At 42.5% G+C, this 19373-nt stretch overlaps 1 protein-coding gene across 1 annotated transcript in view; it reads left to right on the top strand.

Moving 5' to 3' along the window:
* Positions 1 to 17621, top strand: part of slco2b1 (solute carrier organic anion transporter family, member 2B1) — a 22760-nt gene extending 5139 nt beyond the window's left edge. Inside the window, exons 6-15 of the mRNA XM_056397430.1 lie at positions 1445 to 1543; positions 5072 to 5202; positions 9274 to 9364; positions 9566 to 9730; positions 9843 to 10047; positions 10990 to 11131; positions 12257 to 12429; positions 14517 to 14581; positions 15165 to 15285; positions 16206 to 17621. Coding sequence (XP_056253405.1) covers positions 1445 to 1543; positions 5072 to 5202; positions 9274 to 9364; positions 9566 to 9730; positions 9843 to 10047; positions 10990 to 11131; positions 12257 to 12429; positions 14517 to 14581; positions 15165 to 15285; positions 16206 to 16401 — 1388 coding nt within the window. The 3' untranslated portion in view covers positions 16402 to 17621. The remainder of the gene's footprint in view (positions 1 to 1444; positions 1544 to 5071; positions 5203 to 9273; positions 9365 to 9565; positions 9731 to 9842; positions 10048 to 10989; positions 11132 to 12256; positions 12430 to 14516; positions 14582 to 15164; positions 15286 to 16205) is intronic.
* Positions 17622 to 19373: the final 1752 nt, after the last annotated feature.

The following is a 19373-nucleotide window of genomic DNA, read 5'->3' as shown; positions in this document are numbered from 1 at the left end:
GAGCAGTAACTAACAGCTACAGTGAGTGGTGTAAAAATGGCGGGTTTATACCGTTTCGCACAGTGACGCAATCTCTCTGACCAATCAGCAGTCTGCGGCATTTCCACATCACCTGTTCGTATCGCCTCCGTTCATCTGGGAGCAGCAACAACCCTCGGATACGACCTGTGTCTCCTTTACCTGATGGGAAGATGATAAAATATGTAAATAAAAATAAAAACAGAAACCAATAGAAATATTCGAATATGATAGAATTAATTAAAAGCCAAGTTAAATAATAAAAACGTTCCCTGAGCGCCTCTTATAGCTCTTGGCAGGGTTTCCATAGTTAAGAAAAGCTTTGTATGTAACAGTTGTTAAAGCTGTAGAGGATCTGAGAGCTGGTCCCAAACCATGAAGAGCTTTAAATGTCTTCTAAAGGACACTGGGACCTAATGGAGAGTAGCCAGTAATAAGATTTCTCAGAGCGAAGAGATGGTAACTTTAATTAACGTGAACATTTCCTGAGGTCGACGGCCTCCCATCAGCCTCCGCCTGAAGTCGACAACAGCATCAGTGACGTTTGTGTCGCGGCTCTTCTTCCCGTGAACGTGCTGATGTCGGGAATGTCGCGGCCTCCGTGTCACGTGTGCAGGTCCCGCGGGGCCACGCCGGCCTGGGGCATCTGCAGGTTCTCACACGACAACAAACCGGTTTTTACTGGCTTCCTGGAAAGAGGCTGAACCTGATCCACACACAGGGAGTCAGGCGTAATGATCCCAGGTCACTCTTCATTTACTGTGACTGTGTTTTTATGCTCAAACACTTTCCCACAGATTCGGACCTTGGAATTCTTTCCACCGTTTTTTCTTTCTTTCTTACTTTGTTTTAACACAAAAAAACAACATTTTTTTAATTACTAATGAAATATAAGTGGGAGCAGAGAACCGTTCATTTAGATAATGAAATGTTTACTCAGGTTGTTTTTCAGTAACTGGTCCCATTGAGATTCCAGTGGTTACAGTCACACACACATTAAATTGGCATCGCAGCTGAAAGACTTTTTCCCCAAGTTCAGTCCAAGTCTTTGGGACATCGATTCGAAAGGAGACCTCAGACCACGAACACGACTCACACAGACCCACAAGTAGGTCAGCAATGTAATCCCTGTCATCAGTTTATGTCTGTTGGGCAGTAGTTACAAAGCCACAAGGAGGAAAATAAACTGTCACAGGATTTAAAACAGTTTCGTTAGAGAAACGCTGAGGTCACGACATGTAAAGCAGCGGTAGACTGTGTATTTACTTCGCTTTTTACAGATACAGAATATAAGTGATGTTGTGTTTTTATAACTTTAAATCAAAGGGGAAAACTCAGCTTCAAGCAGCAAAACTGAACCGCAAACATTTCATTTTTCACCTTGTTTGTTGATGTTCTGAGGTTTGTTCTTGGTCGTGTTTTCCAGGCATCCTCCTCGCTGTGACCTCCATCGGCCCGGCCTTGGGCTTCATCACCGGCTCCATCATGCTGCGCTACTACGTCGACTTTGACAAGTTATACAAAGGTGAGGAGACGCACTGCGCTGATGATCCACAGCTGGACTTAAATACTGTGTATCTGCTCCTGTCAAGTCAAACTCATTTACAACCAGGAAAGGGAGGACTTCCTGTATATGGCGACACTTAGAGTCCTGGGAGTTTACTCTGTTTGAATGTGAAGTAAAAACTGTGAAAGATTAATGTTGGTTCATTTCTTCAGAGAACTGAAAACAGCAGCTGCTGCAAAACAAGACAAATAACTGACGTGGAGTTAAATACAGGAAATTACCTTTTAATGCTGCACTGTGACAAACAGTAATTATCACCCCTTTGACCTTTATGCACATTAGGTGTTAAGATATTAGACAGTTGATTTAGACATGGAAAGAATGAGACGGACCATGGTGACATTTCGTAAAATGGAATTTTGTAGTCTTTGTGATATCGTTGATATTTGTTTTTTTAAAGGAGAGATCTGGATCAAATAGAACATCAAGATTTCTAATATTAGGGCTAAGAATTTGTTTCTACTTTGCTTTGGAGCAAGAACTAGAATTTTTGCTTCTGTTTTCTTTGCATTTAATAGGAGGAAGTTAGATGACATCCATTGTTTGATTTCTAACAAGCAAAACAGAGTATCGTCTGCATAGAAGTGGAGATTAAGTCTGTTAAGATTGATTAATGTGACGTATAAATAGAGAAAAGAACAGGGCCGAGCACGGATCCTTGTGGCACTCCATAACAGACACAGTCATTGTGTAGAACAGAGTGACATCTGTGAGTTAAATAAGATCTAAACCAGGAGACCAATATAACTTTATAGACAATCAGGTCCAGGAGTCTGAAGGAAGTAATAAATCATTTACCACTTTTGTCAGAACAGTTTGTTCTGCACTGAGGAATCATCTGAAATCGATTAAACCAAATAAAACCATAAAACTAAATTTTCTCAATCCAGTGTGTGATTATCAAACATCCCTGTTGATACCAGAGATATTAAACGGCCAAGAGTTGTGTGTTGGTAGAACGTGGTTTTTACTCCTTCAGGATACAGTGAGGTTTGATTGTAAAGCTCAGCACTGAGTCACTGAGTGTTGAACAGGTTTTCTGAAAGCAAACAGTCACTTCACACCCTGTTGACCTCCTTTTGCTGGTGTGGGAAACAGACATGCAGCAGCAGCGCTCGAACCTCAGGGTGATCACACTGATTCACACATTCTGCGTAACAAGGCTGGAATTTGACATGATGGATTTGATATTGACATTTTGTTTTACTCAGGAGCTATACAGATATAAAAAGTGAAACTTACCTGTAAGTTTGCAGCCTTTCTTCATTCCTTTCTTTCTGTGCTGCTGTTACACAAAAGTTAAAAAGACAACCACAAAAATAAACTGCCCGCGCTGCCTTAACACTTTAAGTTGACTGAATTTGAGAAAATGAGTTTATATACTGTATATTTTGAAATTTAAATCCTTACATTTATAATAACATTATCAAAGTCTGCAAAAGATTGCTCGTCTGTGTTTACTTTTACATCATCTACAAAATCTCAAATCTTTTATTATAATCTTAATATAATAAGATAATATTATATAAAATAACTTTAGAACACCATCTTTTTTAAACCGAAAAGATGATTGATTTATTATTATTAACATCTCCAACATCAATCACAGATGTTTTGTGAAAACTTAGTGGGGGCTGAAAATGAATGGTAATAAACTAAAGTGTCGGAGCGTATCATGGTTGCATCATGTTTCAGTTTGAGAGTTTGTTGATGCTCAGTGAACCTCAGACACTCTGGTTGTTTGACGCCTTCAGGATTAATAGAGCTCAGTTTTCTTTAGAGACTTGTTCAAACAAAAACCTGTTTCCGTGTGTGAGTGTGTGTGTGTGTGTGTGTGTGTGTGTGTGTGTGTGTGTGTGAATGGAAGGATTTTAAAAGCGGGAGTTTGTATGTGTTTAATCATGTATGTATAATATGTATGTTTAGAAAGATGTGTGTGTGTGTGTGTGTGTGTGTGTGTGTGTGTGTGCGCACGTGCGCGTGTGCGTGCACATATAGGATCAAGATTTTTTTTCCTCTGCTCCAGCAACAGTCAGAGCCATATTGTTTTCGGTTTGTCCGTCCCGTTCTCGTGGACACGATATCTCAGTAACGCCTTAAAGGAACGCAGCCAAAGGTAAATAGGTCAAGGTCAGTGTGACCTCACAAATCAGTTTTTAGCCATTACTCAGAAATGTAACTTGAAGCTAGTCTGAGTGGCGGAAGGATACGACCAGGAGGAGGTGATTCTAGTTTATGTTAGGACAAGGGACCTTGTAATGCATATGCTAGTGCAGGTCCCCACAAGTGTAGTACTACAAACACGTGTGTATGAACATATTTGAGCATTAACGAGGAATTAAAGGATCATTAGTCACAGAACTCCTTCTTGCCCCAGATATGGACCAGTATTTTATCGTTAAGCCAGTAATTTGTTGCCGTTGGTGATGTGTGACTCATGAACAGGAAGAAGAAGAAGAAGAACACGAGGAATAGCAGGAAGCAGACAAACATCCGAAAGAAGCATCAGAGCAGCTGATGCTAACTGTTTCATGCTGCTGTGGTTGTCATGACAACTGAAATACAAAGATTTGTCAATGAAAACTGAATGAAAGCTGCATTGTAGAGTCAGATAAGTCAAAAGGGTCAGAGTGAAAACATGGAGGAAACATTGGGTTTTCAGAGTGGTGTGTTGCTGCAGACGATGATGGTCAGAGAGACGTGAGAAATAAAACAAAATGAAATCTGTTCAAATTTAGTGAATCATTTATCTTAAACAGGGATTCAAATGGGAGTGGTTGGCTCTGTTTTCTGGGGAATTATTAGAGGAAGACAAGTTTTGGACAAAGGGATTCTCACAGGAACAACTTCTGGCAGCTGGTCAGTGACATTGTACCAGAGAACAAAATACAGACAGAGATCGAAACTCTCCTCAGCTCCTGAAGAAACGTGTCATCTAAAAAACTGTATTGGGGTTTATAAAAGTCACATTATTATTTGTTCATTAAATATATTGATATTACACAAGTGTCTCAACAGTTTGCACAATGGCAAACACTCCGATTATTAACACAGGACTTGAGTCATAACGAGAACTGCAGCAAACTGTTTAATTTATCTATATTTGTGGTTCCCAACCTGTGGGTCGGGCCCACTGGGGGGCCGCAAAGGTACTGCAAGTGGGCCAACAAAATACTATTTGTAAAATAGTACTTGTAATTTTGGTGAAAAGACGTAACCATATAATAAAATATATGTATATAAATTGTGATTTGAAATTTTTAAAAATAATTAACTAGACATGAAATAGGATATGAGGTTTTTTCAAAAGACACTGATTATAAATAAAGTTGTTAAATATGCTCCAATTTCCATTTAAAACATCTTTTCATGCTAAAAAAAAATGACCACGAGGAAGTGATGCTTGTTATAGCCGGATCATGTAATCAATGACTGATAAACATGTAAGACGCTCCATGGCCGACCTGTACTCTGCTCTTTTTCCAGACGAGATCAAGCTGGACTCCAAAGACCTGCGCTGGGTGGGGGCCTGGTGGCTCGGCTTCCTGGTGGCGTCCTGCCTCCTCTTCCTCACTGCGCTGCCTTACCTCTTCTTCCCCAGGGACATGCCCAAAGAGGTGAGGAACAGAGGAGGCGCTGAGTGGAGCTGAAAACACACACATAAAAGTTAGATGGGAAACTCTAACATCAGACGCTGGAGTTGACACGATGCTCCTGAACGCACCATGAGTCTTTCTCTCTGAGGTGAACAGTGTCTTGTTTTCATCAGAGGAAACAAACGAGCCCACAGGTCGTCTGAGCAGCAGGTTGTTATGACATAGGTTCTGTTGCTAGGCGACATCTAGTGGTCGTAGTGATGATGACAGGAGCGAAGGGAAAGTGTCGGTGACAGAGTCCACGTCAGGAGGAGGTGGTGGTGGACGGATTAATGTGACACAGGAGAGCGGTGTGTTCGATTCCCACGTGAAACCAGCTGTTTATGTTGTAACCATGACAACAACAGAGATCATCTAATGTTGAGGAAGGGCTTATTTTTCCCTAAATGACGATGATTTCCTAAACCTAACCAAGCCATGACCTTTATTATAGTAACCATGGCGACGAAGCCAGGTACGCCGCTCTCGGTACAGTCCGCGTTTTTCTCATCGTAACCATGACAACCGAGGGTTGATGGTTGCTCAGGTTCAGCTGAGCCGTGTCCTCGCTGCGGCTGATGTGTGCCGCTCATGTCTCTTTGGTTTCCAGGCTTCTGAACTTTTAATCACCAGTTCACAGATGTCGCAGTTTGTCAGACGTGATTGCGACTTAGATGTCGACATGAAGTTTAAATCTTGCTGCCATGAAACCAGAACCTCCAACATGTCGGCAGCTCGGCTCGCAGTCAGCTCACACTGTGTTTATGTGTTTACTGCTTCGTTCAAACCAACACACCCACTGATGAGATAATGATCGGCTGAAGTCAAACAGCAACATGTTTAATGACACTCAGACAGTCGAGGGAGGGAGGAAATGAGCCTCAGAGGTTTAAATAAACCGATTTAAGAATATTTTCACTTGCAGCCTAAAGAGGGAGGGAAAAGAATCTGGAAGGAAAATCCGTTTTAAAACAGACAATTAAATTTTAGGTTTGAATCTGCATCGAGTGACTGACAGATTTAAAAGCAGGTTTTACTGTTCGTCAGCAGGAAACATTCACATGTTGCTGCAGCACAAAAAACGCAGGAAGTTAAAGGATAAGCATTGTTATCTAAAATTTTATAAATAGATCTGGCAAATGTTGTTTGTTTGTTTGTTTGTTTTGCAAAGACACTTCCTGTATTATTACGTCTCTTGTCTGTTGAGCTTTTCAAGCTGCATGTTCCTCAGTCACTTCGGAGTTAATCAGTGTGGACGCTCACGGGTTCATCTGTCCACCGTAAACATGACCAGGTCTTTTTTAATTAAAATAAGTTGAAATTTTCAAATCAAACTTGATCAGCAACAATGAGATAAAGAAACAAGAAACTGAATTAAGTTAAAGTAAATGAAAGAAATGTAATTAATGACAAAGAGAATGAAAAACTACAACATGTTCATGAGCTGAACTCACTTTGTGTCAACAAGCTCAAACAGCGCCGGAGTGTTTTGGCTCGGTTCCCAGAACAAAGGGAAAGTTCAGCACAGATTTATCAGCTAAATGAGGAGAGACTGATCCAACAGTTGCTCAACAGACGAAACTCAACTCGACTCCCTGAAGTGACGCAGCAGCAAACTGAGAGACTTTCACTTTTAAACTCCAGCAGGATTTCACCTCTCTCTCTGTGAACGATGTCAGAGGTGAAATCTTTGTGCCGTGGTTAACCACTGAACATACAGATGTCTGCTCGTGGCTGTTCTCCACACACACACACACACACACACACACACACACACACACACACACACACACACGGTTTGACCTCCATGAAACAAGATGTGAGATCTCCAGCTTCTGTAACCTTATAATCCTGCAGGATCTGTTTTGGGATATTCATGCTCAGATTCTGGGCCGGCGCTCGGCTGCAGATCCGCAGGCAGTTTTGGTTCCAGTCTTTTCATCAGATAAAGACAGAATCTCCACATTCCACACATTCTTCTTCTTCCCACTATCTGTTGTCCCAGACTGTGGTTCACTCTCTGCCATTCAACAAAACCTTGTGCACTGCTGCTCTGCGTGTCGTACGTGGTTAAACAGCTGGATGCTGACGAGCGCCTGTCAATGACCATCTTCTTGCAGAACGCCTGAAACTTCATGAGCGAAACTGTAAATAAACAAAGACTTCTCCACTAATGTCTCTCAACTAGCAAAGTACAATCACACAGCTGGTCGACAAGCGCTAACGTTAGCCGTCTGTCAAATCACATGTAAGTGATGTGCTGACACTGGCATACATTAGCATGTAGCGTTAGTGTAAATTAGCATCACTGCAACATCAGAATGACTTCCTGTTAGCATCAGTCTGCACATCAACAAACCAACACTGTGCACAGGAAGTTAATCTAAACATGTCTCATGCAATGTTTCAAAATAAAAGTCCATCATGAGTTTATTGCAAATCAAAGTGCGGCTGTGCTTCTGTGTGGATGATATATAATACCTGCATTCACCTTCGTCTACGGACCTGCTGTGTGTGTGTGTGTGTGTGTGTGTGTGTGTGTGTGTGTGTGTGTGTGTGTGTGTGTGTCTGTGGTGCTGATCTCAGTGTGTTGAATTAACTCTAACTGTGTTTCCGTTTTTAGTGAAAGTACTCTCAGGAGAAGTGATTTAAAAACACTGAGGTTCAGCTTCACTGTGGACTTTGGCAGTTGTGTGTGTGTGTGTGTGTGTGTGCGTGCGTGCGTGCGTGCGTGCGTGCGTGCGCGTGTGTGTTTATTTAACCCAGTGAGTCGTATCAGTTCGGTGTTGAGCAACCTCGTGGCACCAACAGCTCCATGTCTTTGCAGAAGGGCTGAGGCACATTCCTCTGCTCTGAACTGAACACTGGATTTAAGTAACGTAAACCATCTGATGAGTAATTGTTTGTATATGATCTTCCCTTCATTGAGCTCCGCGGCCACCCAACATGACTATGATAAAGGATCTTATGTAAGGCAGCGGGGACGTGTGCAGCAGGTTGAACCCTGATGTTCACAGTTGTTTTTAAAGCAGCTATAATCCACATTTTATAAAACCCTGCACTAATGGAGCTTTACACTGAGTTTCAGCTGTTTTCAGAGAAACATCCGTAAAAAACAACAACTCCAACCTGAATGATGCTCTGATTCGACCCGTACCAGTGTCTCCTGAGTCAGCGCATTTGTTTTGGGGGTTTGTGTGTTTTTGTTTTGTCCTCCTGCATCACGTTAACGATGTCGTATTTGTTTTCGTATTTTTGTACCTGTTTTTGAACCTGCATCTTTTCTGAATTTGATGGGAGTGTTTTTAAGCCGTTGCAGAGCGTTAGCCCTCGTCAGCCATTGTAAGATGTCACAGACGACCTATGGGTTTGTTTTCTACAGGACAGTCTCAGACAGACTCACACAGAGAGCAGCTGGTGAACATAGCGAAGCATTTAGCAGCTAAAGAGTCAGATATTTCCCTCTGGAGCTGATGGAGACCAAACACAGAGCTCAAACTGCTGGAGGTGGAAAAAAGCACCAGTTTGATCACAAGTTCAATATATCAACTTAAAAGATGATGATATGTAAATGCAGTTTCTGCTGAAAACAAGTGGACCACACATTATGTTCCAGAAGAACAACACAACAAACATGCTGCCAAGAAAACATCTCTCAGTCTGAGCTCCTGTCCTGACCTGTGCTGGAGGTTGGAACGTAGAGGAACTGATAAACCAGGAGCTTCACCTCAACAATCAGCTCCCAGTTCTGTCTGAATATGTTGATGACCTTCTATCAGAGCTTCATCTCACCGTCTGATTCAAAGTTAGGAATTAGTGGTTTGTTTTTCTTCAGTGTTGTAGACTAAATAAATGCTTGTTGCATGGGTAAGATAAACAGTCTCTGCTATAGTTGACCACACAGAGGATTGTTTATGGGGGGTGTCTTCAGTGTGAGCCTGTGTAACATGCAGACTTCCTTAAAGCCGCTGCAGCTGCAGACTGAGGGGTTTCGAATCCTGCAGTGAAAACACAAAGTCCAGTCTGTGATGTTCTGTTTCCATATTTGTCCAGGACGGTGCAGACGATGTCGAGTCCAGACCGGACAGCAAGCAACAGCAGACAGACCCGCCGCAGGAACTGTCCCTCCTTCAGTTCCTCAAAAGTAAGAGTCTCCTTCTGTCACTGTCTGAAGCTGCAGCAGAGGCAACTGAAGGGCAGCGATACTGAGCAGGGGTCACTGACATCACAGCCGGGAACATTTCTTCAGTGTCATGTCGTCCCAGTGATTCACAGCGGATTCTTGGGTAATTTGGGTGAACTGACCCTTTTCGAGTGAGACCTAATCAGCCTCACTGTCCTTCAGGTTTCCCCCGCATCGCTCTGCGGACGCTGCAGAGTCCCATCTACCTGCTGGTGGTCCTGGCGCAGGTCAACCTGGCGGCGCTGCTGGCCGGCCTCGCCACCTTTATGGCCAAGTTCATTGAGCGACAGTTCAGCCAGACCGTCTCCTTCGCCACCATGATGATAGGTGAGTGTGTCTGTGGGATTCATCCCCTGGAATCGGCATGAACGTATCATGTGTTACAGCTGAAGTCACGTTAAGCTAATGCTAAGCTAACAGCTTAATGTGTTTCCCTCAGGGGGAGTCAGTATCCCGCTGGCGGTGCTGGGCACCGTCCTGGGTGGAGTTCTGATGCGGAGATTGAATCTTTCGGTCAGCGGTGCCAGCAAGCTGTGCACCATCGCCATCCTGCTCTGCATGTTCTCCGCCACGCCGCTGCTGCTCCTCGGCTGCTCCACCCAGCCGGTCGCCGGGATCTTTCCTTCCAGTAACAGAACCTCAAGGCAAGAGCTCAGACACACTCCACTCCACATTCAACAGCTCCCGAAGGCTTTTACCTGTAAAAGGTCCAGTTCGCAGGCAGAGGAAAGTAAACTAACTCAGGGTCAAAAAACTAACCAGGCAAGACAATCACAGGAGCGGGAAACACACAAGAGCAGGAAGTAGACATCTGAAACGAGAGGGAGAGATACCAAAATACAGACACCCAGGTACTGTGTCGAACAGTAGTAAATTTAGCTCCCCGTTAGCTTAGCAACAGGGAAGAGAAGAGTATTCACTGCTACCGACTGCTAGTCTACCACTAACTACTGACAGGGAACTTATTTTACCAATGGAAGGGAACTAATTTCATCAGGGTTAATTTAACTGCTTATAGGTCACTCACTGAAAGGGAACTAATTGTACTGTTGACATTAATTGAGTTCACTATTGACAGGGAACTACTGTCATTATTTACAGGGAAATCATTTCAAGCCTGAAAGGGAACTAATAGCATCGACAAAGCTCAATGGAATTTAACCATCACTATTTTTATTATTCATACGTGCGTTTTAAATAATGTATTGTGATACTGACAGAGAATTAATTTCACCACTAACTGGGAACTTTTTTTAAAACTAATGGCTGATTTCATTTTTTTTTTTTTCTGTTTATTGCATTCTGATTTTATTTATGAAGGAAAACTAATGTCACCATTGACATTAATGTTACTGACAGGGAATCAGTTTCAACATTGACAGGGAATTAATTTCACTGTTGTCAGGGAACTGATTTTACTACTGACTGAAAATGATGAACAGGGAACTAAATTTACTGATGCGGCTCTCAGAGCTGCCACCGTCACATTTTAGGGCAGTTAGAACAAATTCTACCATCAAACGCTTCACAACCTCAGACTAGTTAAAGTGTGTAAGTTTAATAATGTGTGTGGTTTTTATTTTCAGTGCTGAGTTGCCGTGCAGCTCCAGCTGTCGGTGTCCTCATGAGGCCTTTAACCCGGTCTGCGGTTCAGACGGGGTGGAGTTCAGGTCTCCCTGCCACGCCGGCTGCAGCATCGTAGAGAAGGACGCCAGCAACAAAGTGATAGTGAGAGTTATTTAATCATTTTACTTTGAAATCCTCGAAACAAAAAACATTTCTCCACTCTTTCATGCCATGAATTCAAAGAGACGTTCTGTGCGGTGACAGAGATCCAGCTGCCGGTTCCCTTGAAGAAAGATTATTTTGATGTTCAAAACCAGTCAAACTGCAGCTGTCACTGACGTTTGATTGGTTCATGTAATATTCCTCAAAATGTTTCTCAAGATATTACAACTTTTTTCTCAAATAATTATGTCTTTTTTTTTACTAATATTACGACTTGTTTTCTAGAAAAGTTATGAATTTATAAATGTACACACAGATTTTTTCTCTAAAAATTAAGACTTAAACAAAGAAATTGGGATTTTTTTGTAATATTACAACTTTTTTTAGATTTCAGATAAATTTTTTTCCTCAATGTCGCCCTAAAACTCTTGGACTTGGACTGACTGGCCAGATGTGCAGAGAATGATAAAATATCCGGGCCTTCTGGTAAACTGAGAGGGGTTTTGTAGAGCATCATTATTATACTGATCCAAATCCAAAAGAAGTGACTGATGACTCAGCTGGATAAAATCTCACCACGTTCAGTCCAGGAAACACCAAACACTCCCAGAGCTGAGCTGACGTGGACGTGGAGGGATGAAAGAAAGTGACTGAATAAAAATATCCAGCTGGAGGGAAATGAACTTTTATTTTCACATAGAAAATCAGAAAAGTACAGAGAGCTTCTTTTATTGCAGGTTTGAAGCCGACGAGTCGTTAAGAAACAGGCTGCGAGTTACTGTCTGTTGTATGAATCAGGTCCTCGTGAAATACTGACTGGTTCCTGCTGGAACTTGAATCCAGGAGCAAAGGGAGTAACGAGTGGGTATTTCAGAGGAAAGGATACTCTCAAGTATTTTTGTAAATACGTGCAGTACCTCAAAGCGCCACCTGAGGGTGTTCAGACGTCAGCTGTGGGTTCAGTGGAGCACACACAGGTAACTGATGTCCACCTCACCTGAAGCGTCTGCTCTGTCCTTCCTGTTGGTGATTGTAGTAAATTCTCCAGTAATCATCATCAGTGTGCGAAGCGGCCAGTAGGGGGCGGAGCCTCAGCCCGTATCCTGACACTGTTTGTCTCTGCAGAACTACACCGCGTGTCGGTGCGTCGGCGGTCTCGGCGGCGGTCTCGGCTTCGCCTCTCCTGGGACCTGCGGCAGCGGATGCGGCCACCTCCTCCGCCCCTTCGTGGTCCTCCTGGGTCTCACCAGCTTCGTTGCGTCCTTCTCCCAGACGCCGTCGTACATGATGATCCTCAGGTATGAAAACACCACGCTGAGTCTGACAAAGGGAATAAAGATTAGCTGGACTCTGTAGCGAGTATTTCCTGTTTGTGCTGCTTCACACTTGAAAAATTGAAATATTTAACTTCTTCCTTCTCTACATTTCTCTGACAGCTGTAGTTCCTTCTGTATTTCTATTCCTCGGCGCCGGTCAGAGCAGCCATTTTGTTTTCAGGTCGTCCGTCCGTCTCACTCTCGGACACGACGTCTCAGTCACACCTTCTTCAAATCTGGTTAGAGCGTTCACCTGGTCTCAAGGATGAACTGATTACATTTTGTTGGTCAAAGGTCAGTGTGACATCACAAAATACTTTTTAGCCATTACTCAAGACTTCACGGCAATCAGGACAAAATGTCCCCCAGATGTTTAATATTTGATGCGACTCTGGATAAACAGGAAGTGGATTAAGTTCATTAAAGCCACAGTGACTCATAACGACGAGGTGGAGCCTATTTTTAGATTTGTTTTATTGCAGCTGTAAACATATTTAATATTAACCAGAATATTTTCAGGCTTTTTGTCGAGTAAAGTATAATAAAATATAATAAAATATAATCGTCATGGTGACACAGAGAACTCACCGTCCGTTTTCAAACTACCACCCTCAGTGACTCCTGGAGGAGTCAGATGTACCGTCTCTTTAAGGATCACAGCTGTAGATAAACAGTGATTTATCCTGTGACTCCGTCCGACACGACGACACGTGGCGACAGGAAGAACCAGAGTTCTGGTTCCAGAGCGTCTCATCAGATCTGGATCTGTTTGAATCCTTTCATCAAGTTGAACTTTTATTTCTTTTGTCAGAAACTAAAGTTATAAATAAAGGTTGAGGTTTTAAGGTCATTAATATTGACAACCTGAACATGAGCAGAAGATCTAAGATATAGATTATTGATTGATATTGATTGTTGTGACTTCTACACTTGATTCTTCTCAAACGACTTGATCCAGAACTGTGATCTTAACGAGCTCCAGATATAGAACTACAGAGACGCAGGTCACTGGAGGTCACAGAGAGATGTCACAGAGTGATGCGTCTTCACTCACAAACAATCTTTGAGTCCAGTCACATTAATTAACATTAATTATCTACATCTGATATAATCTGACGCTGATGATGTCATCAGGAAGCAACCAATGAGAAGCTGCTGATGTTTCGGGACTGTTCTCTTTACCGATCTTTGCCAATAATCAATAATCAGTCAGGAGATAAACTGAAGCGGAGGGTTACTCTGAAGGCCAACATTTAATAGCTTTAAGATCCAGCTCCCATAATTCACTGTTTCCATGGAGACAAAACAGAAACGTGTGGAAATGTTCCTGTCATCTGAGTGTTCGGACCGTGACACATTTTAACTCCTTCCTCCTGCTCCTCCTCCTCTTCCTCTTCCTCCTCTTCCTCCTGCTCCTCCTCCCCCTCCTGCTCTTCCTCCTCCTCCTCTTCCTCCTCTTCCTCCTGCTCCTCCTCCCCCTCCTGCTCTTCTTCCTCCTCCTCCTCTTCCTCCTCTTCCTCCTCCTCCCCCTGCTGAGCAGCTGCGAAACATTAACTCAGACTCCACAGGGAGGAGAACCGGCTCCAGGAGAACCGGCTCCAGGAGAACCGGATCCAGGAGAACCGGATCCAGGAGAACACTGAAGGAACTAATTAGAGATCGTATAAAAACCAAAGCAGGACGGTTTTATACGTTTTCTTTAGTTTTGCAGAGAGGGCAGGTTTTATTTTGAGTTTCATCTTATTTACTTTTCATTCTGTTTCTTCTTTTATTTCTTACTTCATTTTTCCCTCAGTAAAGTTTCGTCTTATCGTATCTCAGTCGATATCAGTAACAAACTTCCTGTTGTTTAGAGATCACCTGCATATACCTGTCTCTCTTCACCTCCTCTCCTCCTGCACAGAGACTCCAAGTGTTTCATGTTACTGTTATTACCCATCAGCCACCTGCATTCATGCTGCTCTGCTCTGTTTCAGCACGTCTGCGAACCACACACACACACACACACACACACACACACACACACACACACTCTCATCACCATGATCATGTGTGTTGTGTCTCTGCAGGACGGTGCCCGCGGAGGACAAGTCTTTTGCAGTGGGAGTTCAGTACATGCTGTTCAGAGTCCTGGGTGAGTCGCTCCTCCGTCACCTGCTCGCAGACACATTGAGCAAGGCAGCGAGCAGGTGTGAGGTGACTGTCTGAGTCTCGCTGCTGTTTCAGTGCCAAGTTAAAGTTTTTATCGTGACTCATGTTTCTTGGTCGTCGTCAAAGCTCAGTGGGCGGACATCTTTGTTTTTATTCAGGTCGTTACCGTGACCGACATTATCTAATGGCCGCTCCAATCAGCGTTCATCACCGTTATCAATCAATCAGTCAGACTTTATTTGTACAGCACTTTTCATACATACGATGTAACAGGAAGTGCTTTACAGAATACAACCAATGAAAAGAAAAGTAATCAAGTAAATCATAGTAGTGCAGATAAAATAATAAAAGGTTAAAAGATGTTCGGAAGAGAATAAAACCAAAAATTCTGTAATAAATAATCTGACACCAACGAAAAATGTAAGAAAACTAAAAGTGTTTTTATTCCAAATGTTCACATTAGTAGAATTTTCTAAATATAATAATAACATAATATAAAGAGCAATAAAAACCTAAATATGTAATTTACATATACAACCTTTGACCTTTCACCCGTCTCTGTGCAGCGTTCATGCCCGGCCCGGTGCTGTACGGCAGCGTCATCGACACCACCTGCATCCTGTGGGGCAAGAAGTGCGGCAAGCAGACGTCCTGCCTCTACTACAACCTGGACCGCTTCAGACAGAGGTGAGACGGATTCACCTGCAACATCCATCAGGTGGACCATGTGATATTACATCGTTTAGGCCCAAATTTAAGAAGATAATCTCTAGAAATTAGGATTAAATCAGATTTTAGATTTTTATTGACTCGGTTTCACCTGCAAGAGTTTCTGAAGGCCGGTGTCGCACGTTCTGCTGCCACTTAGGAAATAAATTCACGACAAGTGAAAACAAGTTCACAGTCTCCTGATGGTTTTACTGCAGAAATTAAGCAAAAAGAAAATATGTCAAACAGCCAAGAATCACAGTGGTGACACATGATGAGCTCAGAAAGACTGAAGTGTTAGCACCCACGTTAGCACCCGCGTTAGCACCCGCGTTAGCACCCACGTTAGCACCCGCGTTAGCAGCAGTAAGGAAGGACGCAGGAGGAAATGTACGAAAAGAAGATGCGTTTTAAAAGGAAAACGTGGTAATGTGGACACGAGTAGTTCTGGTACCACCAAGGAGAACCTCAGTTTCATCAGTGTCAAGTTTGAGAAAGTTTGTGGACAACCAGGATTTAATATCCAGTAGCCAATCAGAGAGGGAGGAGGGTGGAATTTGTCTCGGTAGACATGTAGAGCTGAGTGTCATCAGCGTAACAGAACACCGCATTTATTAAAAATGTGTCCCAGAGGAAGAAGGTAGATGATTAATAGAAGGAGACCTAAGACAGAGCCTTGGGGAACACCACTGATAAACGGCGTGAGTCCAGAGAGATATGATTTAAACCAGGGGGCCAATGATGCCAATGGATGGAAACATTATTGTCAACATTGTGATGTATTTATGAAATTCAATGTATCATCGAACTTCATCGGACTTCGTTCAGCACATCAGGGGCAGAATAATAAGAGTTCCTGGATAACAGGTCCATGACCACCTGTGTGTTTGTGTGTGCAGGTTTCTGGGTCTGCAGGTGGTTTTCGTGTGCGGGGGCCTGCTCTGCTTCCTGCTGACCGTCGTGGTGCTTCGCAGGAGGGCGGGGCGTCAGGAACCAGAGCCGGTCGGTAAAGGAGGCTACGAGCTGGTGAACGATCAAAAAACCACGGAGAAGAATTCGTGTAAAGAGAAAGAACTGAAGGGCATCAAGACCTGAAGGAGGAGAGGGCGCCAGAAAGGACATTTTCTAAGATGTGAGAAAGTAACGGACTCGCTGCGCTGCGAGCGAGCGAGCAGCGTGGAGTGTTCCTCAGTCGGCCGTTGTAATGAGGCTAAGAGGCTTTTTATACCGTCTTTTTGTATATATTCACTGTTTTTATATGATGAGACCAAACAAACACCTCCAACTTTAAAGCTGTGGAATCAGCTGCTGATGTTTAATAAGCTGCAGTTCCTCTAACGGCCACTGGATGCTGCTCAAACAAACCTGACTGTTGAAGTGAACGGGAAAACTCCCGACTTCCTCCACAGACAGTCAGGACACTGTGATGTGACTTCAGTTATTCATCTTATTGTTAGCAGCCACGCTAGCAGCCACATTAGCAACCGTATTAGCAGCCATGTTAACAGCTTGTTAGCAGCCACATTAGCAACCTTATTAGCAGCCATGCTAACATGTCTGCTTTAAAGCTGCGGCGACATCCCAGACACTATTTCTATGATTCTCTAAGAACAGAGTGAATGTGTCTGTCTGACCTTTAATGTGACACTTTCTCTGCAGTGATGAGACTTTTTGTTATTGAATTTTGTAACATGAAAACTTTTCTGTGAAAATCACAATCATATATTTTTAAACCAAGAAAATGTATAAAGACATTTTACAGAGATTTCTTAAAATGATTTTTACATGTGGTTGTTTATATAAGGGTGTTTTTTTCTTTTGTCAATGTGTGATTGCATTGACTATTTACAAGTATTCAGTGTATGAAGTGGAGTGTATATATGTCAAGGATATACGCTGAGAGGAGAACAACAACATTAGCATTGTGTTCTGTCTGGGTCTGAGAAGCCTCTGTGGTTCTGGTTCTGTCATATTACGAGCTGGTTCATGTCTTCGACAAATGCTTCTAATATAAAACTGTGAGAAAGAAATTTAAAGCCAGTTTTAATAAAAATGAACATTATTGAATAAGTTTGTTTTTAGTTTAGTTCAGTTTCTGCTGCTTCGACATGACGACAGTCTGAAACCGTGATTCGTTCTTTTGTCGGGACTTTACTTTGAAATATCAGCAACGCTTTATTTTACAGCTCCTGGATTCTACAGAAAATTTCTTCATAATTTCTTCACAAATTCCTAAAGATTAGCTGTAAATTACCAAAATATTTCTATGAAAGACTTTGGTATTGAATATAATGGAAATAAAAGTGTTAAATCAGCTAAGTGACGTCTGTGTTTTATATAACTTTATCCACTTCCTGTCTGACTGGGACCAAACTGCCTCGATATATTTCATGAAAGATCGCAGTTTTATAGCTGCTGGTATTTCACTGTGACACTGGTGCGTTTTAAATCAGAAAAGGTCTCATCTCTGACGGATAACGTTAGACTGAAGACTTCACACACAGACGAGTCCAGGCAGCAGCTCGACCACGTCGCTGCTGCAGGTTCAGACGTGAGGAACTGATCCACTTCAGCTCTGCACTGATCTGAGGTTTTATTCACATTTTTCAGCATCATTTAATTTAAACACCAACATGTTTTAACAGCACTACAGTGTAGATGTGAGCAGATGTAAGGACAGTTTACATGTTTAAATCTCCATGTTTCTTCTTCTGTGTTTTATTTGAAGTGTTGATCCATCAGAAGATATAAAAACCATCTCAGTGTAGTTTTACATCTCTCTCTCAGGCTTCTCTCTGCAGCTCTAGTAACAACAGGTCGGTGAGCCAATCAGAAGAGAGGAGGCTCTGAGCCTCTCTTCTGGGAACAATTTAAGGATTAAACTTGAGGGTTTTTTGTTCAACTTCTTTTATTTTAAGGAAACTTTCACTCAGATTTTAAGGAAAATCTTAACCTAAGGTGTTTTGCACAGCTCAGTTTCTGAACACAGGCTGTGTGTCTTCACAGCATTAATATAGAACCTAGACCTGCTTTATATAAAACACCTTTACACTGAAAGAGCTCTTTATATTATTCATCAATATCAGTTTGAGTTTTGTTTGATGTTCTTCATCCACCATCAGCAGGACGTCTCGCTGCAGAGTTTAGTTTCATGCATAAATCAGACTGACTTTTCTTGCTGAAAAACAAACCACTATAGTATCTGATGATGGACGTAGAGTCTGTACTGATGTGTTTTCACTAACTGATGGAAGATGTCATCGTCTTGTGACAGGAAGTCTGAGTCTGAAGGTCTGTTTCATCATGACGACCGGAGACGCTGAGGAAGAGGAAGTGAAGGCATCTGCTTTTTTACTGATCAGCTGATCAGTGTGTGTGTGTGTGTGTGTGTGTGTGTTCACACTGTACAGATTAACTGAGCGATACAGTTTACAGATGTTCCCTGAATGCCTCACATGCAGCTCAATGGTTAAACACTAGCTACAGCTCAGATCACCAGGGGCCCGCAGCAGCAGTGCACTGTGTAGAGTCTTTATGGGAGGTTTAAGGGGGTTTATGACTGTCACTGCAAAATGTGCCAATCGGGGGGCCCTTTTCCCCCTGGGGGCCCCACGCATTCGCCTGTTTTGCCTCTGCTGACTTTGCAACTCTGACCACAACATGTGAAATACTGATCCAGCGACAGCAAAACAGCTCACTGCACTTTGTAAAAGGTGGATTCTAGTCAGAGCATGCTAATACATGCTAATTAGCACAGCTGGCTGCTAGCATGGCTGAATAATCCCAAAAACATTTTAAAAAAAGGAACTTTATATTTATAATTTATAGTAATGATGATAATAAACTTTATTTGTTTAGCAACAAGTTCACAAAGTTCTTCAGAAACACTGATGTGATCATGATACAGAGATAAAACGTCATTATTTCAACTTAAACGCAGAGAAAGGTTGTACATCTGATTAATGTTGAGATTTTATTCTGAAAAGCTGCTGATTTTTGTTCGACACTGAGGAGGTTTTTCCTGAGTGTTTGTCGCCCTCTGGTGGAGATTTAAATTAAGGTGCATT

This window comes from Seriola aureovittata, chromosome 15 (assembly GCF_021018895.1).
Source record: "Seriola aureovittata isolate HTS-2021-v1 ecotype China chromosome 15, ASM2101889v1, whole genome shotgun sequence".
NCBI classification, from domain to species: Eukaryota; Metazoa; Chordata; class Actinopteri; order Carangiformes; family Carangidae; genus Seriola; species Seriola aureovittata.
Note: the sequence above shows the minus strand (reverse complement) of the source record. Positions and strands in the feature narration are given on the sequence as shown.